This window comes from Struthio camelus, chromosome 2 (assembly GCF_040807025.1).
Source record: "Struthio camelus isolate bStrCam1 chromosome 2, bStrCam1.hap1, whole genome shotgun sequence".
Classification (NCBI taxonomy): Eukaryota; Metazoa; Chordata; class Aves; order Struthioniformes; family Struthionidae; genus Struthio; species Struthio camelus.
In genome coordinates, this window is record NC_090943.1 from 132344786 (window position 1) to 132367061 (window position 22276).

The 22276-nt window shown below is 40.8% G+C and overlaps 1 protein-coding gene across 11 annotated transcripts in view; it reads right to left on the bottom strand.

The window, feature by feature from the left end:
* The window catches only part of SGK3 (serum/glucocorticoid regulated kinase family member 3), a 62242-nt gene that overhangs the window by 19641 nt on the left and 20325 nt on the right, over positions 1 to 22276 (bottom strand). The window contains exons 2-11 of one of the 11 annotated variants that reach the window (XM_068932579.1): positions 18381 to 18464; positions 16648 to 16661; positions 15329 to 15399; positions 14522 to 14664; positions 13952 to 14281; positions 13151 to 13279; positions 9961 to 10166; positions 5057 to 5140; positions 3031 to 3103; positions 78 to 153 (exon numbers count right to left, since the gene is read on the bottom strand). In XM_068932579.1, the coding sequence (XP_068788680.1) occupies positions 78 to 153; positions 3031 to 3103; positions 5057 to 5140; positions 9961 to 10038 (311 nt within the window). In that variant the 5' untranslated portion in view covers positions 10039 to 10166; positions 13151 to 13279; positions 13952 to 14281; ... (2 more) ...; positions 16648 to 16661; positions 18381 to 18464. Of the gene's footprint in view, positions 1 to 77; positions 154 to 3030; positions 3104 to 5056; positions 5141 to 9960; positions 10167 to 10738; positions 13075 to 13150; positions 13280 to 13951; positions 14282 to 14521; positions 16662 to 17523; positions 17644 to 18380; positions 18465 to 22276 lie in introns of those variants that run through there. The other 10 variants (XM_068932577.1, XM_068932578.1, XM_068932581.1 and 7 more) reach the window with 10 other exon arrangements.

Consider the following 22276-nt stretch of genomic DNA (forward strand, 5'->3'; position numbering starts at 1 on the left):
TACTTCATTTGCAATTTCGTATTTGGCATCCCACGTCATTTAAATAGTCCTTACAAAATGGAAGTGAAACTACTTACTGGTTGCATAGCTCTGGCTGTCTAACTAAATTTTGAATGAATTCATTCAGTCCTGCTCTTCTCTGTTTAATAAAATCTGAAAAAAGATAGATTTATTAGGAACGATCAGTCAACTCATGAAAAAGACTTATGTTCAGATTTGGTAGGTTTTTTTTTTTTTTTTTAAAGGACTTAAACGTGTATCAGTTAAGAACAGAGAGGTCAGAAGAGGAATGGTCCTACATAAAAAAATCATGAGCTTAAACGCATTGAAGGGAGGTGAGAGATCACATTTCAGTTTCTTTGTAACACCACTTTAAAATAGAAATGTAGCAAGTCAGGTGGACTGAAAGTTCACCAAAGAGCTTCAAGACCAATGGGCAACCACAGCGCACTAAGCCGTGCACTCATTGCAGAGGTGAGCCTTTCGGGCCCCGATTCTGCTCAGAAAGAAGCCGCAGGCAAAACTTGACTTCAGTGGCACAAGTCAAGTTTTTACACGAACAGTCCTACCAAGCAGCATATTTCTGTAATAAATGCATGGCAGTGGGAAAGTTGCACAATCCATGTAGCCAGCAGGCACTCAGATGTAAGCACTGAAGATAATTAAATAAAATGCTTTTTGGAGATCATCTTGAATTAAAAATAAAAATAAAAACCCTAAGAATCTCCACCCTCATCCAGAGTTTAAAACATTTAACTTTCCTTTAGCAATATGCAAAGAAATAAGCAGGACTTGAAACAGAAAAACAAATCTAACAGGGAATAAAGTGCAAAACTGAAATATATTGCATTTCATTGTTCACATCAACAGGAACCATTCATTTTCCTCATGCAAATTAACTTGTGTATTTTAACTTCTAAGGTATTCCAATGAGACTCTGTCATAGGTAAGCTACTGCTAATTAATAAATTTTTTTTACAGTTGTATTTCAAATATTAAAACGTTAATGCTTTTTCAGGAATATAATCTCTTAACCCTTGTTGGGGTACTTAATATCTCATATTACTGATATCAGCTAGGAAGGCAAATGTGCATAAAGTTTTTTTTGGGAGTTACCAACATCAGCAATTTCAGTACAGTGTATGTAGAAGGCAATCAGTGACTCCAGACCTATAAAACCATCCATGTTGTTGAAGCTAAAACACCTGCGTCACCTCAGCTAAAATGTATTCTGTAATTTTCTAGGTTTATTCTGCCCGGATTCTATGATTTCCTTCCCTCTGCCCTGTTTTTAAATTTAAAGCACGGTTAATTTTGAAATAACCTAAGTGACACTACAAAAGAGCGTTAAGGTGATTTTGTGACATTTTGTAACAGATGATAATATTTTTGGTAGACTTCACGAAAGGGATATTTTACAGTCTCACTCTATTACACTTTCAGACTCCAATGTGACAGAACCATTCTGTCTGCTGGAGTTGCACATACAAGCATGAGTTGACAAAAGCAAAAATACTTTTTCAAAATCTCTAAAATACGTAAGTCATTTCAGAAGCCAGCAGAAACATTACATCAAAGCTCTAATAAACAAGTGTTAAACTAAAGAACTATTTACATGAGCATCATGGCTCCCTCTCCACCCTGCCCCCCAGCAAGAGAAATCTTGAGAACGGTTTAGTTTCTCATGCTTCAAGGATTTCAGGACAGTTCCTGGAAATTCAAAACAAGTCTGAAGACTACGACTGTGTGTTTCACAAATACGGTTTTAATACATTTTTAATTTATTTCTCACATTTAAACAACATTTTCCTAAATCTGACTCCAAGACACCCACCTGTATATTTAACTGTATAAGAGACTGGACTGCATGCCATTACTAAGTTTTCAGCCAGCTCTGAGAACCCCAAGGTAGGAGAAAAGGAAAGAAACCACACAAAACAAGAAGTCCCTCTAGGTGCAATATGCGTAGGACTTTTGGAAATCCTTTACCCTTTCATCAGAAGAGGACATTAGAGCAAGGTAAGCCTGGATGCTTGCACTTGATTATTTCAATATAAAATGAAAAGGAAGTTTCATGTAAGGATCCAGATGAATGACGGTGTAACAGCCAGAAATTAAGATGGCTGAAAATACTTAATAGATAGAACCCCAAACCAATACATCCCAAGAAGGTCAGCACCTTTGGATCCATTTGTATTTAGGCAAAGGAATATATGAAAAGCTTGAAACAGGTGCAGAAGGAGGTGAAACAACAAGCACAGATATCAGACAAGGCAGAGCACCACAGCAAGCCAGAGGAGGACACAGAGGTTCCCAGCAACAAACAGGAAGGGTCTGAATGAAGGGTATAAATACATAGAGCAGAGGCCTGGCCTGCCCGTTTGCCTTTTTTATTCATCAGTGGTGCCACTTAGGTTCATTTAATGCACTTTAAGAGTGACTTTCCGTTAGTATTTTGATGCGGGCAGAGCAAGTTTAATTGGGACCTACGACTACTAACTGGCTCACACTGCCTTCATTTCAGAGTGGCTTCTATATGGGGAACAACAACAGGAAGAGGTCCGTTTTCATCTCAACTGTACAAGGAAGCACATTTAGATAGAGGGAGTTCAAAGGCCTTCTAAGATAAGTCCTTCAGTTATTTCATTTTCCAGGGGGAAAAGTCGCACAAGGCAAGGTTAAAATTTACTAGGCCTATGTTTACAAGAGCCTGGTTTTTGGTTTTTGCTTTTATCACAGAGAGATTACACCTGCCAGTTCAGCATCTCTCACAACCCTGAACATGGAAGGGTTGGGAGGAGCTACTGCGCTCAGCTAGAGAGCTTCCAGGCCACTAAGGAACAGGTTGTTCAAGATCACACAGTAGAGTACCTATCCTAACTCCTGTCTTGTGACTAAGCATGACTAAACTTTGCTTTAGCCATTATTTTGGGACTGCTTGCAAAACTGATTGAAGACTTCTTCTAGGCTGGAATAGGTCCAGTGCCACATAAACAAACTGACAGAAGGAATAAAAAGATAACAACTTACCAGGATCAAAATTATCTCCAAATATTCTTTTAGCTGGAATCTTCAGGTTCATAGTGGGAAATTGCTTCTTCAGCTGAAAATAAGACACATACAGTTGGATCGTGCAGAGACATCCAAGTATTTAGGAATAATTGCTTCTTATTTCTGAGGTTTGAACATCTGATCCTTAGTAATTCTGCTGCTCTCTGCCATCTTCTCTATTCATACGTTCAACAAAAAAACAACCTGTACTCAGCTTGTTTAGGCAAGTCACATACCTTTTAAATCCAAGGGCTATCTCACTTGAGAAAGTGAGTATTGCCAAAAATTGGCAAAATCTGGCAGTACTGCCAAAATGAATTCCCACTTACCCCAGGCTAAAAGAATTGGCTAGAATTTCTGTTTGTTTATTCTATTTTCTTCCTCCCTCAATTCTCTCTCCCTCTTTTTTCTTCTTCTTTTTCTTGCTTGTATAGGAAAGCATGCATGAGGTTTTAAATGGGCTGGGGATATAGGCCTTTGGGGTTTTTTTTCCCCCACACAAACCAGCTTTAGGAGCAACTGCTGGTCTAATCCTTAAGTCAAAGCTGTAAACGGATGAAAAACCTATGGATTATTATGTTACGTCTGACAATTTAATTATATACTACATTTGGTAATCAGGTTAAGGTCATATATAACAGGACTGAATTTATCAAAAACATTTGTCATGAGCCAAGTCTTGATTAAATTCACTTCATCTTCAGGCGCTCACAGGAAGAGCAATGTCATTCACCTTCTTTAAGAGGGAAATGTTCTTACACAGTAGCTGGCAGCTCTTCTTTCCTTAGAAATGTCAATATCTCCTCCAATTAGCAATGCAAGTTCTTCTTGGTGTACACTACACTATACAAACTACGAAGAACAGAAATTGGACAAAACGTCCTCTCTTTCTGCGGTTAGCTTCCCCAGGACCTTTCCCTCTACATGCATTAGAAAAAACAGGGCTGAACAAGTTTCAGCAGAGCAACGTCAATCTTAATGGGAAGACAAAGTCAGAGAGGAAATATGATCACCAAAATGTCTGTTTAGCACTCTGGAGGTCTTGAAAAGGGGATGGTTTTGTTTTCACATCACCTTCAAGTCTATTCAAAGATTCATATAAAAGCACGGCATGGTGTATATTGGATGACTTCAGCTCAGACCTTATAAGATAACTCCAAGCTCATAGCACTTGCATTCGTATACTGCTGTCACATATAGATCATAGAGATACATTAAGGCAGAAGGAAGAAATGCCTGTTTCTTACGGGGGGGAACAGAATGGGTACAGACACACAATTAAGCAGCTCATAGCATATATATTTTTTTAACTGCAGATTGCAGAGAATTATTTCTTCTTCTGCTAAAACAGAAGTAGTGGGCTCTAAACAGGAAGAAATGGAGAAAAGTATTGATACAGACCACAGCTGAGAGCACGCTTTAGCTCTGCTTGCCCACTCTGTAAAAAGGGCAAAATCCTCTTCTAGCAATGAACCAAAGAAATTCAGTCAATTGCTGGAGAGGCCTATTTTAAAGAAGAAAAAAAAGAAAGAGAGGACCACGGCCATGAAATCTGGCTAGGAAAGGGCAGGTAGCAATTGCCATGATTGACTTTCCACAAACTTAATATTAAAGAATAAGGATTTGTTCCTTTGTTGCTTTCAGTCCTTGGAAGTAAAACACTTAAAATAACTAGATAGGTAAATTTCTCTTAATAAGTTGAAGAATAATTTTTCCCACCACAAACAAATACACATTTCAGATGTTTTGACAACCAGGAAACTGGAAATTTCCCTCACTAGACAACAATCCTGAGCAACAATAAAAAACCACCACCACCAAGTGGATTTTGAGTTCGAAATTCAAACAAACCAGAGTTTAAACAAAATGACAAGATTTTTTTTTTTTTTTAAACAGGCTCCTACAGTTGTTGAATGTTGACTCAAACTACTCATTGAAGGAATTAACTCAAACATAGCAAATAAGTGTTACTCTGTACTACTCTGGTATGATTCCTTTTTCTTACCGTATTGTAGAGTTTATCAAACTCTGCATACCGTCTAAAGACGAACCATTCATTTCTGCCAACTGAGACCAACACTTTGTAAACCTGCAGTAACACAAAGACAAAGTTAATGCCAATAGCAAAGTTTAAGAAAACCCACCACGTTTAATCCTGGGGTGAAAATAAGGGCAGACTGTTAAACTCATTGTGTAAACATATTCACTAAACTACATACTTCTTACAACAAAGTCATGTAAAGATCAACCCAAATGATTAATAGAAAAAGTAAGAGAACCCATCTTTTTGCAAGATACAGAAATACTTGTTTGCTAACCCAGTGCTTTAAAAATAAATAAGTTAAAAAAAAAAAAAAAACCAGCAAGGCTGATTTCATGAACTTTCGTAATGTCATGAAATTGGTTCATATCCAACAGGAATGCGCAGCCATTAGATAACAGTCAATACCACAAGCCTGGAGAAAGCCATCAGATTCCTGATATGCCAAAGACATTGATACAAGAATAAGACACGGCTTCTTGCTCTAAAGTAATCCAGGTCCTGCTATAAAATTTGTTAACAACCTGATAATCCACTGAAGGACGTGACGCGTTTAAACACTGAAGACTGCCCTAAACAAACACAAGAGAACAAGCACATTCAGAAGGCAGGCGTGAGAAGAACAGTTCCTCGCAACATCTTGAATATATATTATAGTCAGGATCCTAGCAGACGACTGGAGACTTGGACACAGTTGTTCGGGGCAGGGGAAACAATAATAACAGCAAAAACCCCAAATCTCCACTGCTGTGGCTGAGAGGCAGCACCGACTAAATAAAACACCAGTTGGGGTTCAAGGGAGAAATAGTTGGAACCTGCCGCACAGTTCAAATCCCATGACAGAAGAGAACTCTAATATTAAACTAGGCAAACTGGGGACTCCTGTCTCATAAAACTGATTGACACCTGAGTGTCCTGAAGGCTTCTCCTGCCTCTGAGCGAGACCCTTCCCTCTTTCGTATACAATTAGCTGATCTCCCTTCCCCACCTTCTTGTGCTTCCAAAAGGAGCCCGGCTATTCCTGCACGGGAGAGGATAGATGCAACAAAGAAATGGGAGCAGAAGGCTGCTAATTCCTGATCTAGAAATATGGGCTGATGCTCCAATCTCCCCTCCCTTCTGTCCTGCAACAGCAGCTCCACCCTCTCAGTGGAAGTGGCAGCCACCATCATCAGTTCCTTAGCCCGAGATTTGCATTCATGCTATGCTAACTGCTCAAATACTTGCTCTCAGTCTGGAGAAGACTGGATGAGGAGGCTGGATGGCTGGATGGAAGCTCGCAGTAGGACGCCGATAAGACTCGGCTTAGAAAATTGGTTTTCCTTTATATTGCTAAGCGTGTGTTAGCAGAAACACATAAGCTATGTGCCTTCTAGAGCCTACCTAAAGTCTGTACACAGGAAAAGCTTCAGCTGCAAAGAGAGACTGAAGTACCGCCCTCCTGAACCAAGCACCTTGTACATCAGTCAAGTCCTGCAAACAATGCTCAAACACAAAAGCTTATCACTCCCCATAACTACAACGCCAACAAGCTTAAGGAGCAGGCCATGGACACGGTCTTAAATTAGTGAGACAAGATGCACAGACTGCGGAACAGACAGGGCCAGGGTAACCTAAGATACAAGATGATATCCCTCCTCCTATCCCCCAACAACCTCAAAATTAAAACTGCTTTGCTCTGAGAGCAGCTGCCATAACAATAGGTAGACAGATAATATTTTGACATGATAGTGCATAAAGGCAGAGGGATTGCAAGAGGGCATCCAGTTCACACCAGTACCCAAGCTCTTGCACACCCACAAAGAAGAATCTACAAGTTCAACAGCTGGCAAAGCAGTGAACAGTAAGAACGCATATAACATCTACAAAGGATTTGACAAAATCCCCAAACTTAGCAAATCTTTTGGCTGTATTATTACTATCAGCTACACCTACATAATAATTTAGAGATAGTTGCAATGCTCATTTCTAGATAGCCAAGAAAAACAAACAAAACACCCCACTAGCCTAACAAACTATTCAAATCCAATGACACCTAAACCAAAACTAGTCTTAGAAAACTCCTAGAGAATAGAGAAGATGCACCCACAACTAATAATCTGTGGTTAAATAATGTAATGCTTTGAGGGGTAAAAACAGAATTCCTGAAAACATCACCATTCTGATGAAGTACCTCTCCAGATCTGGACTGGATAGGTCCCAGTTATTTCTAAATGTGATAGATTTCTTCATGAAAGAAGTCACTGAAACAAAAAAGGCTTCAACTCTCTTCTGGTTACTCACACTCCTGGATTAAATATTCAAATGGAAAGGTAAGCAAAAAGGTAGGCTGAATGTTTTTCAATTTCAAGAGAGAGCAAGCATTGAGAAACTACGGAACTATTTAGCAAGTGTCAACAAAAATCAAAAAACTCCGTAATTTCCATGCAGTAGGGGCTTGGTATTCTAGGTCACAAATGTAAAACATTTGAGGCAAAGGTTCCAGATCTAACGGGAGGAATAGAACCGTTGAAAGAAATTTCACAAGGAGTTTCTAACTGATTGGGGTGTGCGGGGGAGACAAGAGAACAATTTAGAATAGAAAATTTATCCTCAGACATCAAACAGCGTAGGGATAAGAACAAGAAATCCAAAACAAAGCTATTTGATAAAACCAGGCAAGAGAAACTGCAGTAGCTACACAGCAAGGACAGAACAGCAATTAACATAGCCAAGATATGGTCCAAAACAACTGTTTTGCCTATTTTCAAGAAGAAAGTGAACGTTGAACATTCAGAAAAAGACAGCACAGTGAACCAGAGCGGATATAATAAACAGGCAGGTTACCATGAATTTACTCTACCAGAATGAGGACTGTACAGGGACACGATCACTTTTTCAAAATGTTTCCCCAGGGTAAACATGAGGAAGAAAGAAGAGCTATTAAAAGCTGGGTGGCATACACTCATCTTTGTTTTGATACTATTCATTTATAGTTTCTATTCAGACCAGTAAGATTCTAGAATAGCCTCATAACATAAGTAGTAGTGATAAATAATGTAAATGATATTAAGGTAAAGACTATATAAAATGGTCACCTGAAGTCTCTCCTAGCCTATGTCCCTTTAACCTTTTCTTTCACTCTAACGCTTTTAATGCTCTTTATGGAAATGGCATCAATATCGCCATCAGAAATCGACAGTTATGCCTACTGTAGACCTGTTAAGAACTGAGAGTCCGTCTGCTGTCATTGTCCACCCGCCTCCCCAAAGCGGTACTGATGGGCTCCAGCCATTCTCTCTTCTGTGCTTCTGCTGAAAAGTAAAAGCCACTGACAGACGCACTCTAGTATTCACAGGTCCTACCACAACGTTTAGCAACAACCCTCACTTCTGTTATTAAATCCTAAAATATACATGATAAAACTCAAAAGTTTGGTTGTGAAAAATAGTTCTTGTCAAGCTGCTAACTATTCCTTGACGCAACAAGCAGGTGAGGCCAGGACAGGCTGGGCTGGGTTCCCTCTTTCTTTCTCTCTCCCCAAATTCTGAAGGTTCCTACCATTGCTGGTACAGCTTTCTAGAAGGCATGCCCAGAGAAAGCGCCTCTGAGCTGCAAAAGTTGTCATACAGATCTTCTTCAGTTAAAACGACCCAGAAATCGGAATACTACCACCTGCCACAGATGTACCAGACCGGCACATTGTAACAGTGAGACTGCCAGCACTGAGACAGTAAAACAAACCTGTTCTGCTAAAGAAGTTCAGACTTCTATGAAGTTTTTTCCTGCTCGCTTACTCCGAGTTTCACACACATACAGCAAGTTAAAATATTAAGTAAATTCTCTTTTGCTTATTCCCTTTACCAGCATACTCCTGCCCCATATTACATCTTGATGGACTCGACTATTTAGGCTAATCAAATTGCAGTCTTGAGAGGGGAGGAGGAAAGACAGATAAATAACTCAAAAGTACATTTTTGTTTTGTAATAGTCTTCAGGCAGCAACTGAGTCAAAGGGTGCTTACATTCCACTTTTGAAGAGTGACTAATTCACACACACAAAAAAAGTAAAAATAGAACAAGCTTGGAGGAAGTTGCACAAGAGCAATGAAACAGATCAAACTTTTTAAAGGAAATATTATGATGTCTTTATATCCTAGTAGACATACAAGCAAAACAAAATCTACCCCGTACTACTATGTTTTTCAGTCTGCAAAGCAAAGAGTTTCCCCATAGAATGGGAGTAAAGACTTGGCTTCCAGAAAGCAAGTCAAACAGGCTGGTCAAAAAAGGAAGAGAGGGAGGAGGACAACAGGAGTGGAAACGGGAACAAGAGAAGAAAACAAACGAACAAACAAAACCTCACAGGTATTAGAATCAGAAAATGGGAAGGAAGAGGGGGAAAAAAAGGTCTTTCAAAAAGGTGATCTGTTAAGATCTTTTTACACAAAAATAACAAAAGCGTAAGATAACTACGAGAAAACTGCCTTGGCCTTTTAAAATATACACGCTATTCCTTTACAAGACTTGTCATGTAAAAACAAGTAGGATTCCAAATTCTAATCTGCTTTTTTACCAGTATGTTATCCACACATTTAAGATGCTGACGTACCTAATATGAGAAAATGTTAGGATTTGGAGGAAAAAGTATCAGAAATTTGTAAAGTCAAATGCTTCCTGAAGAAAATACAGGTAAATGCTGTAAAACATTCACAGCTTCTCATATTGCAAAGCCTGGTGTGTACTATGGCAAGTATTCACAAGACCAAGAGAATGAATTTCGATAACCTGTAGAAAATATTAGTAAGCTTACTAGCAAAATCAAGTAACATTTCAAGGAAATGCATAGGCTATTAATGCTTACAATGCTTATAGTCTTATATACTTACAGTAAATCTTTTTTTCTTCTCCCTGTGCTCATCAGAGCTGGGAATGCTAACACTTGGGCAGCTTTCTTTGAGATCCATTTTATGTATTCTTCTGACAAATTTGTCACAAGACCTTGCTTAGGGTGCCACAAACAGACGACAGCTTCAACGGTACTGATCCAATATGTGCAACTTTTCTTGAAAAAACGTTAATTCCATCATGTAATCTTAAAATGAACATAAAAGGAAAATTAAGTACAACAATACTTAACTCACGGTGCTAAAACCTGCAAGACGAGAACCTTTCCTGACAGGAAATGCAGTGTACTATGCATATATACAGTTATAAATGTCATGGCCTTGCAAAGTATTTCATGCGTGTGATCCTCTGTCCTTTCTCTAAAACCACTGAAGTTCTCTGAGGACACAAGCGCACCCAAAAAGCATTGTGTTGTGTAGACATATTGGAAACAGATTTGAGGTCCGCTACAGAGAATACACTGAAGCATGAAGCATTGAGCAACAATTAAAGACAACATCTGGGTATCTGAGAAAAGCTGACAACATCTGGGTATCTGAGAAAAGCTACTAACATGTACATTCAGAACAGTTTATTTTAAAAGCAAAGGTTTTTCAATTGCATGAGTCTGTCCTAGAGGGCATTTCAGATTTGTCAGAACATGCTGAGCGTATTTAATCATGACATCAGAGATGAAAGAAGACATGAGAAAAAAAAAAACCTTCATGTGAATTTTAGAGAGGGACACAGGTAGCGTCACGTGTTTGTCCGAACACTTACAATCTATTTTTAGAGCAACGCTGATGATTGCTGTAGCTGACAGAGGGCCTGTGCCCACACTCTCCGCTGCCACCCCTTGGCATGCTTTGCGTTTGAGAGCGCAGCGCACAGGAAGGTCGCCCGTTCCCTCCAGTAGGCCAGTCAGCTTCCCCGTGGAACTTGCGAGAACAGGAGAAGGAGGGCGAAAGCCAGGAAAGAGGATGAAGCCATCAGAACGGCAGAGAGAACTCTGTACTAACTACATGTCCTTTCACTCTCTGAGGGACAGTATTCTGCAAACCTGCCTTGAGCACGTAAACCGAACGTCTCACTGGACCACGCTGCAAATACAAGGAACTTCAGAACTGCCTAAGAGCACCAGAAATTCATGCTACATACCTAAAAAATCCTGTTCAAGCCTGCATCGCCATTTGAAGTCTTTTAGCGAACGCAGCTCAGATTTTAGCACGCTATGTAGTTGACCAATTTATAAACATGAGAAAACTTTTTAAAAAGAGAGGAGACCTCATGTTTCTTAAAAACACCCAGAGGAAAAAGGAGCGCCCAGTTCAACATTTGACTCCTATTTTCTTAAAATAGGGAAGTATAAAAGTGAACTGCGTATTTCATACCATAAATTTCCAAAAAGCACAAACTAATCTGATGTAATTCTGCTATTACAGAGACACCCATATTTGTGTTGGCAAGGCGGCCAAAGCCCCTGGAATCCAGTGAAAAGATTTGTTCTTGATACCCAACTACTCTTAGTCAGTCGATTATTTTTCCTCTTCTCAAAAGCCAGATCATCTCCCTGATTCAAACTTTATGTTGTTATTCCTCCCACTTAATTTTAAATTATGCATTGTTAAAAAAGACCTACATGGTCTTTTTATGGACCGTAAATAAAAAGGTGTGTTTGAAACCACCGTAATCACAGCTAAGTGACAAAACAGCCATACTGCAACATATTCAATTACTTTTAGTTATGCCTGCATCTGCCTTAATTTGATTCTTCCCTGCTTCGCCGATTAGGGAATCATAGGGTCGGGCCATTTTTTTCCTTTTATTTGACTATAATACAGTTCATCTAAACCAGTTGCACAGACCTAGAGCTTTGAAGGGGGTTTTCTTTTACTTTGGTAAGCCACTGTCAGAAGCCTTATTACAATAAACCACAGTTCCCATTTTAATCACATGCTTGTATACAACTGGGTAAGACCATTCTTCACCCATTCCCACACACTAAGTCTAAGATCTAAACTGTAACTTCACTCTTCCCCATCGTAGGAGGCCCACAAAAAGAAAAGTCCATGGGTGCAGCTTTCAGTAAGTGTTTTACTGGGCTTAGACCTTACTAAGCGCTTATGTCAATCTTCAGTCACTTCAGGTACAGCTAGAATTGAGCACAAGTCCTGGTGTTTATTTGTCTTCCTGCTCATCACATAAAAACAAGTGGAGCTTTAAAATGGATTAGATGTTCCTTAATTAGTATCATTCAATGTCCTTTGCCTTTTGTAGACTGATATGCATTGGTAACAGGTTCCTACCACGCTTGCATTCGTTCCACAATATAGGCTGTACTTCTTTCAACCCTTTCATTTTTGATTCTTGGTGTCCTAGTTTTAAAGACCACTACAGGAGCAGTATGGCTTAAAAGCCGTAGTCCACAGAACAGCACTGAATAGATGTGAAATGAAGCTCATTCTTCAGTTTAAAGTTATAGGGGAAACAAAAGGAGGAAGTACCACTCAAATTAATTCAAGATGCATGTATTCGTCTTACTGGGGAGAAAATGAACAAATCACCTGAAAAGTTGAAACTGCAGTATTCTTATTGCTTTTCTTAAGCTGCCTGGAAGACCACTAGCTGCGATTATTTTTTTTCCCCTTGAGGCACCTCCTGACCCAGTTGTGCCTGGGTCACCAACACTACACTGAGTTTGCAGACTTGGAAGAAACACATTAGCAGTTTGCCATTAAGACCCGGAGGATCAGAGCTTGCTTCCAACTTCTGTTTGCCTTTAGCATATTAGCTCTCAAGAGCTTATTTAATCTGAACTACAGGTCTAACTAGAAAAAGATATACATTTGCTTTAATTCCTAAATCTTTGCCATGATGTAGGTCAGGAACACAGCTGCAGCTTTAGTAGTAGATAAAACCACTGATGTTTTGGTAACTACATGAAAAAATGACAAAGAACAGAGAAGCCTTTTCATCCACACCCTCAGAAGAGCAAACTGCAGCTTCTTGAGAGCTGCCAGGTTTTGGCAGAAGGGCAGTACAGGTGAATTTAATAGACACTGTCAGGTGATAAATCTCTGCCTCTGGTTATAGCTTTTTCTGTAAGTAAGAACAAGTAACCCCCTGGCCTCAACTTCCACAACGGGCAGAAAGGAGAAGGAACTTTAGAAAACCAGGTTACAAAATAAATACCTCTTAAATCACACTTGAGCAGTAGTGAAAGAGCACATAGGTAACGTAAAACATGGCAGCACTGAGAGTAGTGTTGTTCGGAAACATTTGCCACTAGTTAAAGCTTTCAAGTTACTACAGTATCCAAGTCTGGAATAGAGGAAGGCACAAATGAATACATTAAAGAGAACAGAAAACATACTCCTCTGCAGACCTCGATGGCTAAGAAGCATTAAAGAAAGCTGCATATGTCTTGCTAACAGCAATGAATCTTAAAAAAAGAACAGAAGTCATGCATCCTTCTGGCAAAATTTCAAGGCTATCAAACAGCTACACTGTTCACTCCCTCCATGGTGGCTGTCAAAAAGTAAACAATATTTTCATTGTTTCCTGGGGGAGGCTGCAAGAACGTCAAATTTCAGGCTGACCCTTGCCTGTGGAGAGGCGAGGACAGGATAATAACAGAACCCTGCCACTAGGAAAACATACTCAGATTTACAGTACCCACAAATGAAGAATTTATTGAAAGCCCTACACTAAAATACTTTAGGTGGTCTCAGAAAAGCTACATGCAATGGATAAATATGTGCAGTGACACATGGCAGCCTTTTCTCACTCCTTTCCACGTAATCTAGGCCCAAATTGCATTACAAAAGGTTTCTAAAGTTTAATCAAGTTATTTTAAACAATTTTTAAAAAGTTTTTTCATGATTAAGGCCTGAGGATGATACCATCGCATAACCACAGACCCTTCTTCTGGGCACTTACTAGTTAATCCCTGCCAAGAATGTTTAAAACTAGATTAGGAAGCTAGGTACTCACCTGCTGCCTTTGTGGCTGCAGTTCGGAGCCAAATTGCCTTAAAATCCTCTGATTATCCTGACATCAATGTAAATCAGCTACCTTGTTCACTCCAATTCTTTGAGTATTGTAAGTGAGGATAGAGAAGATCAGTCAATAGAGGAGACGAGATAGTCTCCATGCAAGCATACTTGAAGAATCAGCAGGATCATACTCTCCTACCACTACAGGACAGGCATGTGCCCTACACACTAATCATCCACCTAGAAAGATCTACTCTAGGACTGGGTCACAAGTAAAACCAGTTGCTGAAAGTCTCCACTTGAGTATGATTCTGATTACAGGAGGAACCTGTAGAAAACAGAGCAAGACATAACAGACAGTACTATTATTTGCCCTATACATTACTATATTCCCTCTTACGTTAGGGCAAGTGTCATCTTTAGTATGCTTTTCATAACTTCCTCAGCCTTCTCCAAAAATACCTGATAATTACTCAACATATCACTGTACATTGCACAATTTCTGAAAAAGGCCAGAAAGTCAACTTGTTCTCAGCTGCTGTATGATGAAAGAGAGAGTCCCACTCACTTGTTAGCAGACAGGCAGTTGACACACAGGAAACGGGATATTCAGAATCCAAGGCAATGGAAATACAGGTTGAGGAGAGCCAGGGACTGCTAATCCATCCGTAAGCAGACACAGCTGACCAAAAGCTGTTGAGCAACTGGGTTCTAAAGAAATCAGGTTTCACATAGGCCACCCTTTTATACACCATATACCTACGATTTTAATACAAGAACACTAGCTAACACAGTGTAGATCTCTAGAAGTATTACAGCTGAAGAGAAAGGAGAGCACACAGCAACAACTTGGGCAGAGTCCAATTCAACTAGTCTCATTCCTTCTACCTGTAGAAGGGGACAGCTGATAACAGTGAAAACTGAAACAAGGGAAAGAAGCAAGTAACTCCCCTTGTCTCTACTACATCAAATTTACTTTGGAGAAGCCAGACAAACATTTACTTCTCACAATCCTAATGTACTGAAGAACCTCTTTTCCCTGCTCCACCTGCCTAAATTAGCTCCAGTAAGTTACTGTAACCGGAATATAACAACATTCATGGTTTGGACTGGACCTATTTGCACTCATGTTTATTAGATGATTGAATACAGATTCTTTGTTGTAGTAAGCAAACCCTGAAAAACAAAATGGGCCTTCAAAGCAAATAATATTCTCAATAAAGATGGTTGTCTTTTAATCCTGAACACAAATCCATAATAATTTCATCCTTAGCCTGGCTTCACAATACCTGGAAAGGTCACTATGTGCCTCAAGTGGTGTAACTTATATAAATGGCATGTCAAATAAAAATTAAGTTAGCATCGCACACGCTACCTGTGCAAATTTTTGGCTTGCTTCCTCAGTCTTCCTACACAGCAGGTCCAATTACAGTTAAACATAGATGCCTATGGATAGCACAGATCAAAAGTTGTAGCAACAGCACCTTGGGCTACTTCCAAGAGGTCTTACTCAGTCACTTGCAGCATATTCAGTTCTACGTAAGAGGGCGTCGTCAGGCTTCAGTAAATATACAGCAGATAATTCTAGCCTCATTTTGCCCCTCTTGAGGGAGATTAAGCTGGAGAACCCCAAATTTCAACTCCAGATGTACTGCTTGGGGTTTTTTGTTTGGTTGGTTTTTTTTTTTTTTTTTAAACACAACCTTGGACAAAAGTCACCAACTGTTCTCCCTATTTCACTACATAAAAAAGGGAAATTTTGGATCTGTTTGAGACAGATGTTATCACTAGTGCTTGGAACATGGAGAAAGTTATTGGATTTGACGTGCTGTAATTGGACAAAAGGTAAAATCTGCCCGATGCAATATCTCAGGATTGCAATAAATAAATAAATGTAAATCAAAGCTACAACTCTCAATCCAGAAAACATATTGTTGAAGTCTGTGCTCAGAGCTCGTGACTACCCTGCAGAACAATTAAAACTATTGGACAGTGAAAAGGTAACTATTTTATATCTGACTAAAAGGCACATAAGAAATGAGCCTTTAGCAATACCCACGTTGCATGCCCAGTTCACCACAACTTGATTCCTCATGTTACTAACTGTAGTTGCATTAATGTATTTATATCCATTTTGCAAGGACAGATTAAAACTCCTACAGGTAAGAGTCTGGATCTCTCACATATTTCAATCTTGCTGCACAGAGAAAAATAGGGTATTACAATTCTACAAATATAAGGACATAAAAAACATTTGCTTATGCATGATGTAGAACACAATTCGGTCCAATAACGTCAGATGTGGCAAGGCTGCAATTTACAGTCAAAGGTGCAAATTAAGGCTGGAAAACAGTTGCAAACAACACAATTCACCATAATCATACAAACGATGACTTTTTCGGCTTTAAAGTGTCAAGTCAATGAAATGACTAGTACTCTTCACTAGTTACTGCATGCAACTTAAATGTGCCAAATTTCTGATCTAATCAAGTATGTCACGATAGCTTTAAGAAACAAAGAGGTCAGTTTTCTATATTTAGTTATTAGAAATACTACACATATGGAGACTAACATGGACAATATTAACAAAAAACTTGTAAATATGCTTGCCAAGAGCTAAAAGCATCTTAAAGACTTCAGGAAAAACATTCCTTCTTCCCCCGCAACCTTCCTTATTTTTAATTAGCACGTTACCGTCATTGAAGAGACTGACGTTCAGGTGAACACATACAAAAAAAAAAAAAAAAAAGAGAGAGAGTCAAAAATATATTTAGATACTCAGAGTGAAACAGAACACTAGAGCAGCCATTAGGAAGTCAGGGTTTTTAATATTAAAAGAATCAAAATGGAATAACAGTAGCCTTTAAAAATCCATACTCATGCCTGTATGAGTCTATAAGCTTACTAAATATACGTTTGAAAGGAATTATAAAAGATTCTTAGCTACAAGGATACTGCAGCAAGTGATACCTGCAGAATTCCTCAGTGCCACAATAACTGTGAGAACCATAACGGCATTCAAATTGCAGTACTGTACTGAAATAAAATGCAGCACAGGCAGTAAAATATATCTTAAATATAGAGAGGAATGAAACATATATATTACATAGTGCAAAGTTACTGCACATCTAGGACAGAGCTATACCCTTTAGAGCTTTTAAAGGAGAAAAACTTACAGAAATCTTACACAAAAGATGAGCTGTCAAAACACCTTTAGTCTTGATACTTGATCGTCTTTTTATTAACATTCACTCAACTAAATTCCTCAAGGATACCTGAATCCCTGCAATACAGTAATGTCTATAAGCCTCAGTCGTTAGGACGAGACCTTGACGGCATTCTCCTTCAGGCTGCCTGCGCTTTTCCAAACTACAACTATTCTTTTGGCTGTAAATTTGTGTGTGCAGGAAACGAATCTTGCAAAGATAAAGCACTCCGGCATACCCCTCGTAGGGGGGCGAGCAAAAAAGCGTAGGAAGTGCAACGGCCCCGCAACTATCTACTGGGTAAGCGAGATCGCGAAATTTGCTTGCCCGTCACCTAGGTAAGAAAGGAAACCAAGCTGCTCACCTTCGCCTCGACAACTATTTCTGAGTTCCCGGATTTTGAGCGAGTTCGGGTTTTCTGGAATTCACTCCGCCCTGCCAGCCCCGCAGCGCTACGCGAGCAAGCTGCGCAGCTCCTCCCGCGAGCAGCCCCCGCCGCCCGCACCGCGCTGCCGCCGAGACCCGCGCGCGGCGGCGGCGGCGGCGGCTCCCCTCCGCCGCGCGGCCCTCAGCAGTCCCGCGCACCCGCCCGCGGAGAGCAGCGCGGCGCATCCACCCGGGCGAGGAGAGCGGCGGCGGAGGCGGCGCGGCCCCCTCCGCCCGCGCACACCCCGCACCTGCGGCCCTCGCTGCGCTCCCCGCAGAGGGGGGCGGATAGTGGGCGAAAACGCCGAGAGGGAGGGGGCAAAAAAAAAAAAAAAATTAACCCCGACAAATTTCCTCCGGAGCGAAAACTGAAGGCGGGGAAGAGCGGGGAAAGGCTGCGAGCGGAGGGAGGCGGGGGGCCGCGGCCCGCCCGGAGCGGCCGGCAGGGGCCGCCCCCGCGGCGCCAGGCTCCGCCCGGGCGCGGCTGCCCGCGCAGCCCTCCGCCGCCGGCCGCGGCACCGCCGCAGGTGGGCGGCCGGGCGGGCCCGGCCCGAGCGCGACCCGCACCGCACCGCACCGCACCGCGCCGGCCCGGCCCGGCGGTGCCCCCGGCCTACAGCCGCGGGCGTGGGAGACGCGGTTTCCAGCACGGATACTCCCCCCCCGCCCCAACACCCGGATTTTTTTATTCACGAGTTATTTGCAAGCTCTTCCCCAGACCTCGAGCCGTTCCCGCCCTCCCCGCCGCCGGCTGTAGGTGGCGGCCCCGGAGCCCCGCGGGCTGCTGCCTCCTACCTCCCGCGGCCGCCGGCACGCTGCCCGCTCTGCTAGGCGGAGCCCCCGAGGAGCGCTGGAAAGATCAACGGCAAGGCTGCCACCCTGTTGGAATAAATAAATAAATAAATAAAATAATTAAAAAAAAGAAAATCGTGCACAAAACACGTGAAGAGGAATTCTAGGTTAACTCTTCCATGCGTTTAGGGGTGCCTACAATTCATCGGCAAGGTCGTCGTTACACCAGGTGCTGCAGTGGAAGCTCGGCCCGTCCTGCTGTACACGCAGGAGGGTAACGCAGGAAAATGAGTCAGGTTATTATACTATCTAGCACTGTCAGGGAACGTCGCTTCCAGGCCCTCGGAAATTAGAGGATAAGTTAGCTAAAATTCAACCGGAGCTCGCAAAACAAAGTAACTCGGTAAGCTTTTCTGAGCAGATTCAGGCCATAAGAAAGTTATAAAAACAGAAATTCCAGGAAAAGCATCTTTTAGTGGCAACATCACTTCCAGTTTATTTTACTCCCTAGATCTAGAAGGGCAGGACAGGCAGCAGACAGCGTGCATTCAGTTTATGCTGCATCTGTTATGTTTAAACTTTGTGGTTATCGAGTATCTGCACATAGTCTCTAAACCAACACAGATCGTTCATTGTTCAGACAAAGCTTAAGAGGCAAAGGATATCTACTGCAAAGGGTAATACTGAGGCATGAGTTTTTTGCATGAGGCAAAAAAACGTGATATTTTAGTTTCCTCCATCTAAATACCTGAAATGATTAATAATTCTCTGGATTTCAACTGCAGTGTAAATAATGGACAAGTGTGAAAACAGGTCAGTCAGTTCCACTGACTTAAATGATACAACACGAGTTCTGGAACCGCTCAGGTGAAACATCTAAGTGCCCAGCAAAACACAAGTTTTCATCAGAAAATTGTTCTATTGATTATGGAAAAGCCCCACATTCTACACGCATGTTTTCACAAGAGCTATATTTAGGCCTGACGAGACATGACGATCTTCATTTAAAGAGAGTCACAGGTATTGGCAAGTATCTAGCAAACAGCAATTCAGGAGATCCTGTTTCTGAATGCTCCTGCTGCAAGTATTCCTACATAACACTACACTGATGTGTCAGACACTGACAGCCATCCAAGAACTCTCCAAAAAGAAACCAGAGAAACAGACTGGCATTGTCTAAAATACGTGTTTTCATTAGCATGTTGTAACTGTGTACACACAAGCTACAAGTCAACTCATCTGGATCACAATCTTTCATTTTAGGAGAGCCCTCAACAGGAAGAAATGAGCAATTTTCCCATCTTAACCTGCCCTTTTCCAATTTTGATGTTTCATATTTTTGGACAGGCACTGCTGTACACAGAGACTCTGCATCGTAGCAACAGTCATCTTCTGCTTGTTCAAATGTGGCAAGATATGTACCATACATTCATAGAGAGTTTTTAAACAAACCATACTAGCACTTCTAGTTCTGACCTCTAGAACCCCTAGGCTTCTGCACTTCAGTTGGTTAAAATAACTTGTTAGCAAATAATTTAATCAGGTAATCTGTATTCAACAGTTATTTTACTTAAAAGTTGTTTGGCAGTGTTCATCCTCTAGCTGGTCAATAGTTTTCGGTTAATTATTCACTTGTCAGCAGATTAGTTGAATTGGACTGACCTAAAGTAGAGGGGCCTCAGCCAAGGAAAGCTGGGAAGACCCTGGCCTAGAGAGAATTTAATTCTGTCTACCTGACCACACAGTCTTAACCTTAAACCCGAACCTTAAACCTTTGAATAAAAAGAAGCTATTTGTCCTTCACTGCAGTTAACAACTCCCTGAAGAGGTTGACAGGGCTGTCAACCATTTAATTTTGTGTAGTTCATCTCACTACTCTGGATCTGTACTAGGTCTAAATAGTCACAGAGCAGTGACCTGGTATGTATCCTTAATTTGCCCAAGAGAATTACTCAGCACGTTCATCTGTCTTTTGCATCACACCATACAAAACACTGTCAAAGGTTTTTAAATTTAAAGAAATCCTAATTTACAGGTTTGCTTGACAAGCTTTTTAAGGCTAATATTCTCATGTCAGTTTGCTTGGGACACTTGGTAGTTAATTGGACAGTAGATCTAGAAACACACAAAACTGAACTTGCCTTTTAAGTCAAGTTACAAGGTCAGCATTCATTCTGACTCTTTTTGTCCATGGGAACTCCCTTGCATTCCCCATTTATGTTTCCTAGGCAAGTAATATACACAAAGACTCTAGCTGCCACTAGCTGCTTCGCAGTACTTAGCTTCTAAAGAATGTTACAAATCTATTTACTATACTGTCTTCCCACTTATTTCAGGTCTTCGTTGAAGAATACCAGTGACTGCCTGGGGGGAGAGGAAAAAAAGTAAAAAATGGGGAAGAGCCATGAAGGACCAATCAAGCCACCTGAAACATAAGACATCACAGATATACACATTACCTCCAACATGATTCACCAAGCCCAGTAAGAGCAGAAAGTAATAGCAAATACTGCAAATACAGTGGAAATGGTGTAAAAATAATATAATAGCCGTAAAGGAGAAACTATTGAAAATGTGTTTAAACTAGTATCAACAGAACGTTGTCACTGACCAAATATCACACATCTAATTTTATAATATCAAGAGAACTAAACGGGCCAAAACACAATAGAAAAAACACTGTAAGACAAAGACAGTAAGAATGCAGAAGACTTGTTTAAACATAGCCAGGAGCTTTGTTAGTGAACACGGTTCACATGTATATTCTGTATGTGGTACTTAAATACATATTCAAACATTCACACGACAAGCACAGTGCAAACCACTTGACGAGTACAGTCCAATATTTTTAGTTACCGTTTAAACGCTGTGGGTCAATTGACTAACACCTCAAAATAATTTTCTCACTTTCAGCTTCAAACACTGCCATGACAGCTTTCAGTTTAAGTTATTGTATCTTCAAAAGAAAATCTTACCGTATCATTTTCAATACCAAGTTTTCTATCCTACTCTTCATGGTCAGGGATAACACAACCTCCTTGCCCCAGAACAGACGTTAAGAGTCACCAAGTCTGGACATTAAGATGAAAAGATCTCTGCAATCAAAACTCTCCTGCGATGTTATCTTGCATATCAGCAACTCCAATTAAACAAAATATGTCTATTTAAAACCTCCCAAATGGTACTAATGTGACACTGCAACAGATGTAAGGTGATCCTTGTTAATTATTATTCGCCTTTAGTCTATAAAGCCCTAAACTTAAACTTCCATTGGAAAACAACCGAGCACCACTGTAGTTAAACTTTCACTTGCCAAATAACTTTAGCCCATTTTTTACTGTAAGGCCACTCTGAATACATTGTATCCAGCTGCATAGTATATGAGCAGCCTGAGGATATAACCCTTAAGAAAGCTGCAAGCAGTAATGGACAGGCCTCACAACAAGGGAGATATAGCAACTCAGGGCAAATACTATGTAACGCCCCGGATTCCGGCAGCCACAAAGACAGATACGCATCTGCCCTTTTCTATCATTTCCTGCTCTGTGCTTATCAATCACACTCGTTCTGCTTCCCAGCCTCTTGTTTGGATATATCTAATTAATCCAAACCCATACCGCAATCTCTGCTTCTCATTGCCTGCTTAGGAAACGGACTTAAGAGGCTTGGGAAGGGGCCAGCTGGAACCAGGTGTTCACCTCTGCTTAACATGTCACCTAAGACTCATGTACTGGGGAAGACAGGCCTCTGACAGACTCCCTGGATACATGAGATTACTACAAAAACCTACGGACTATCAAAGGCACACATGTAATTTAGCTGAAAGTCTGAGAGTTAAAACTGTAGAAAAAAATACAGTTGCACAAGATGTGAACTGCACGGTGCATGTGCAAGCAACG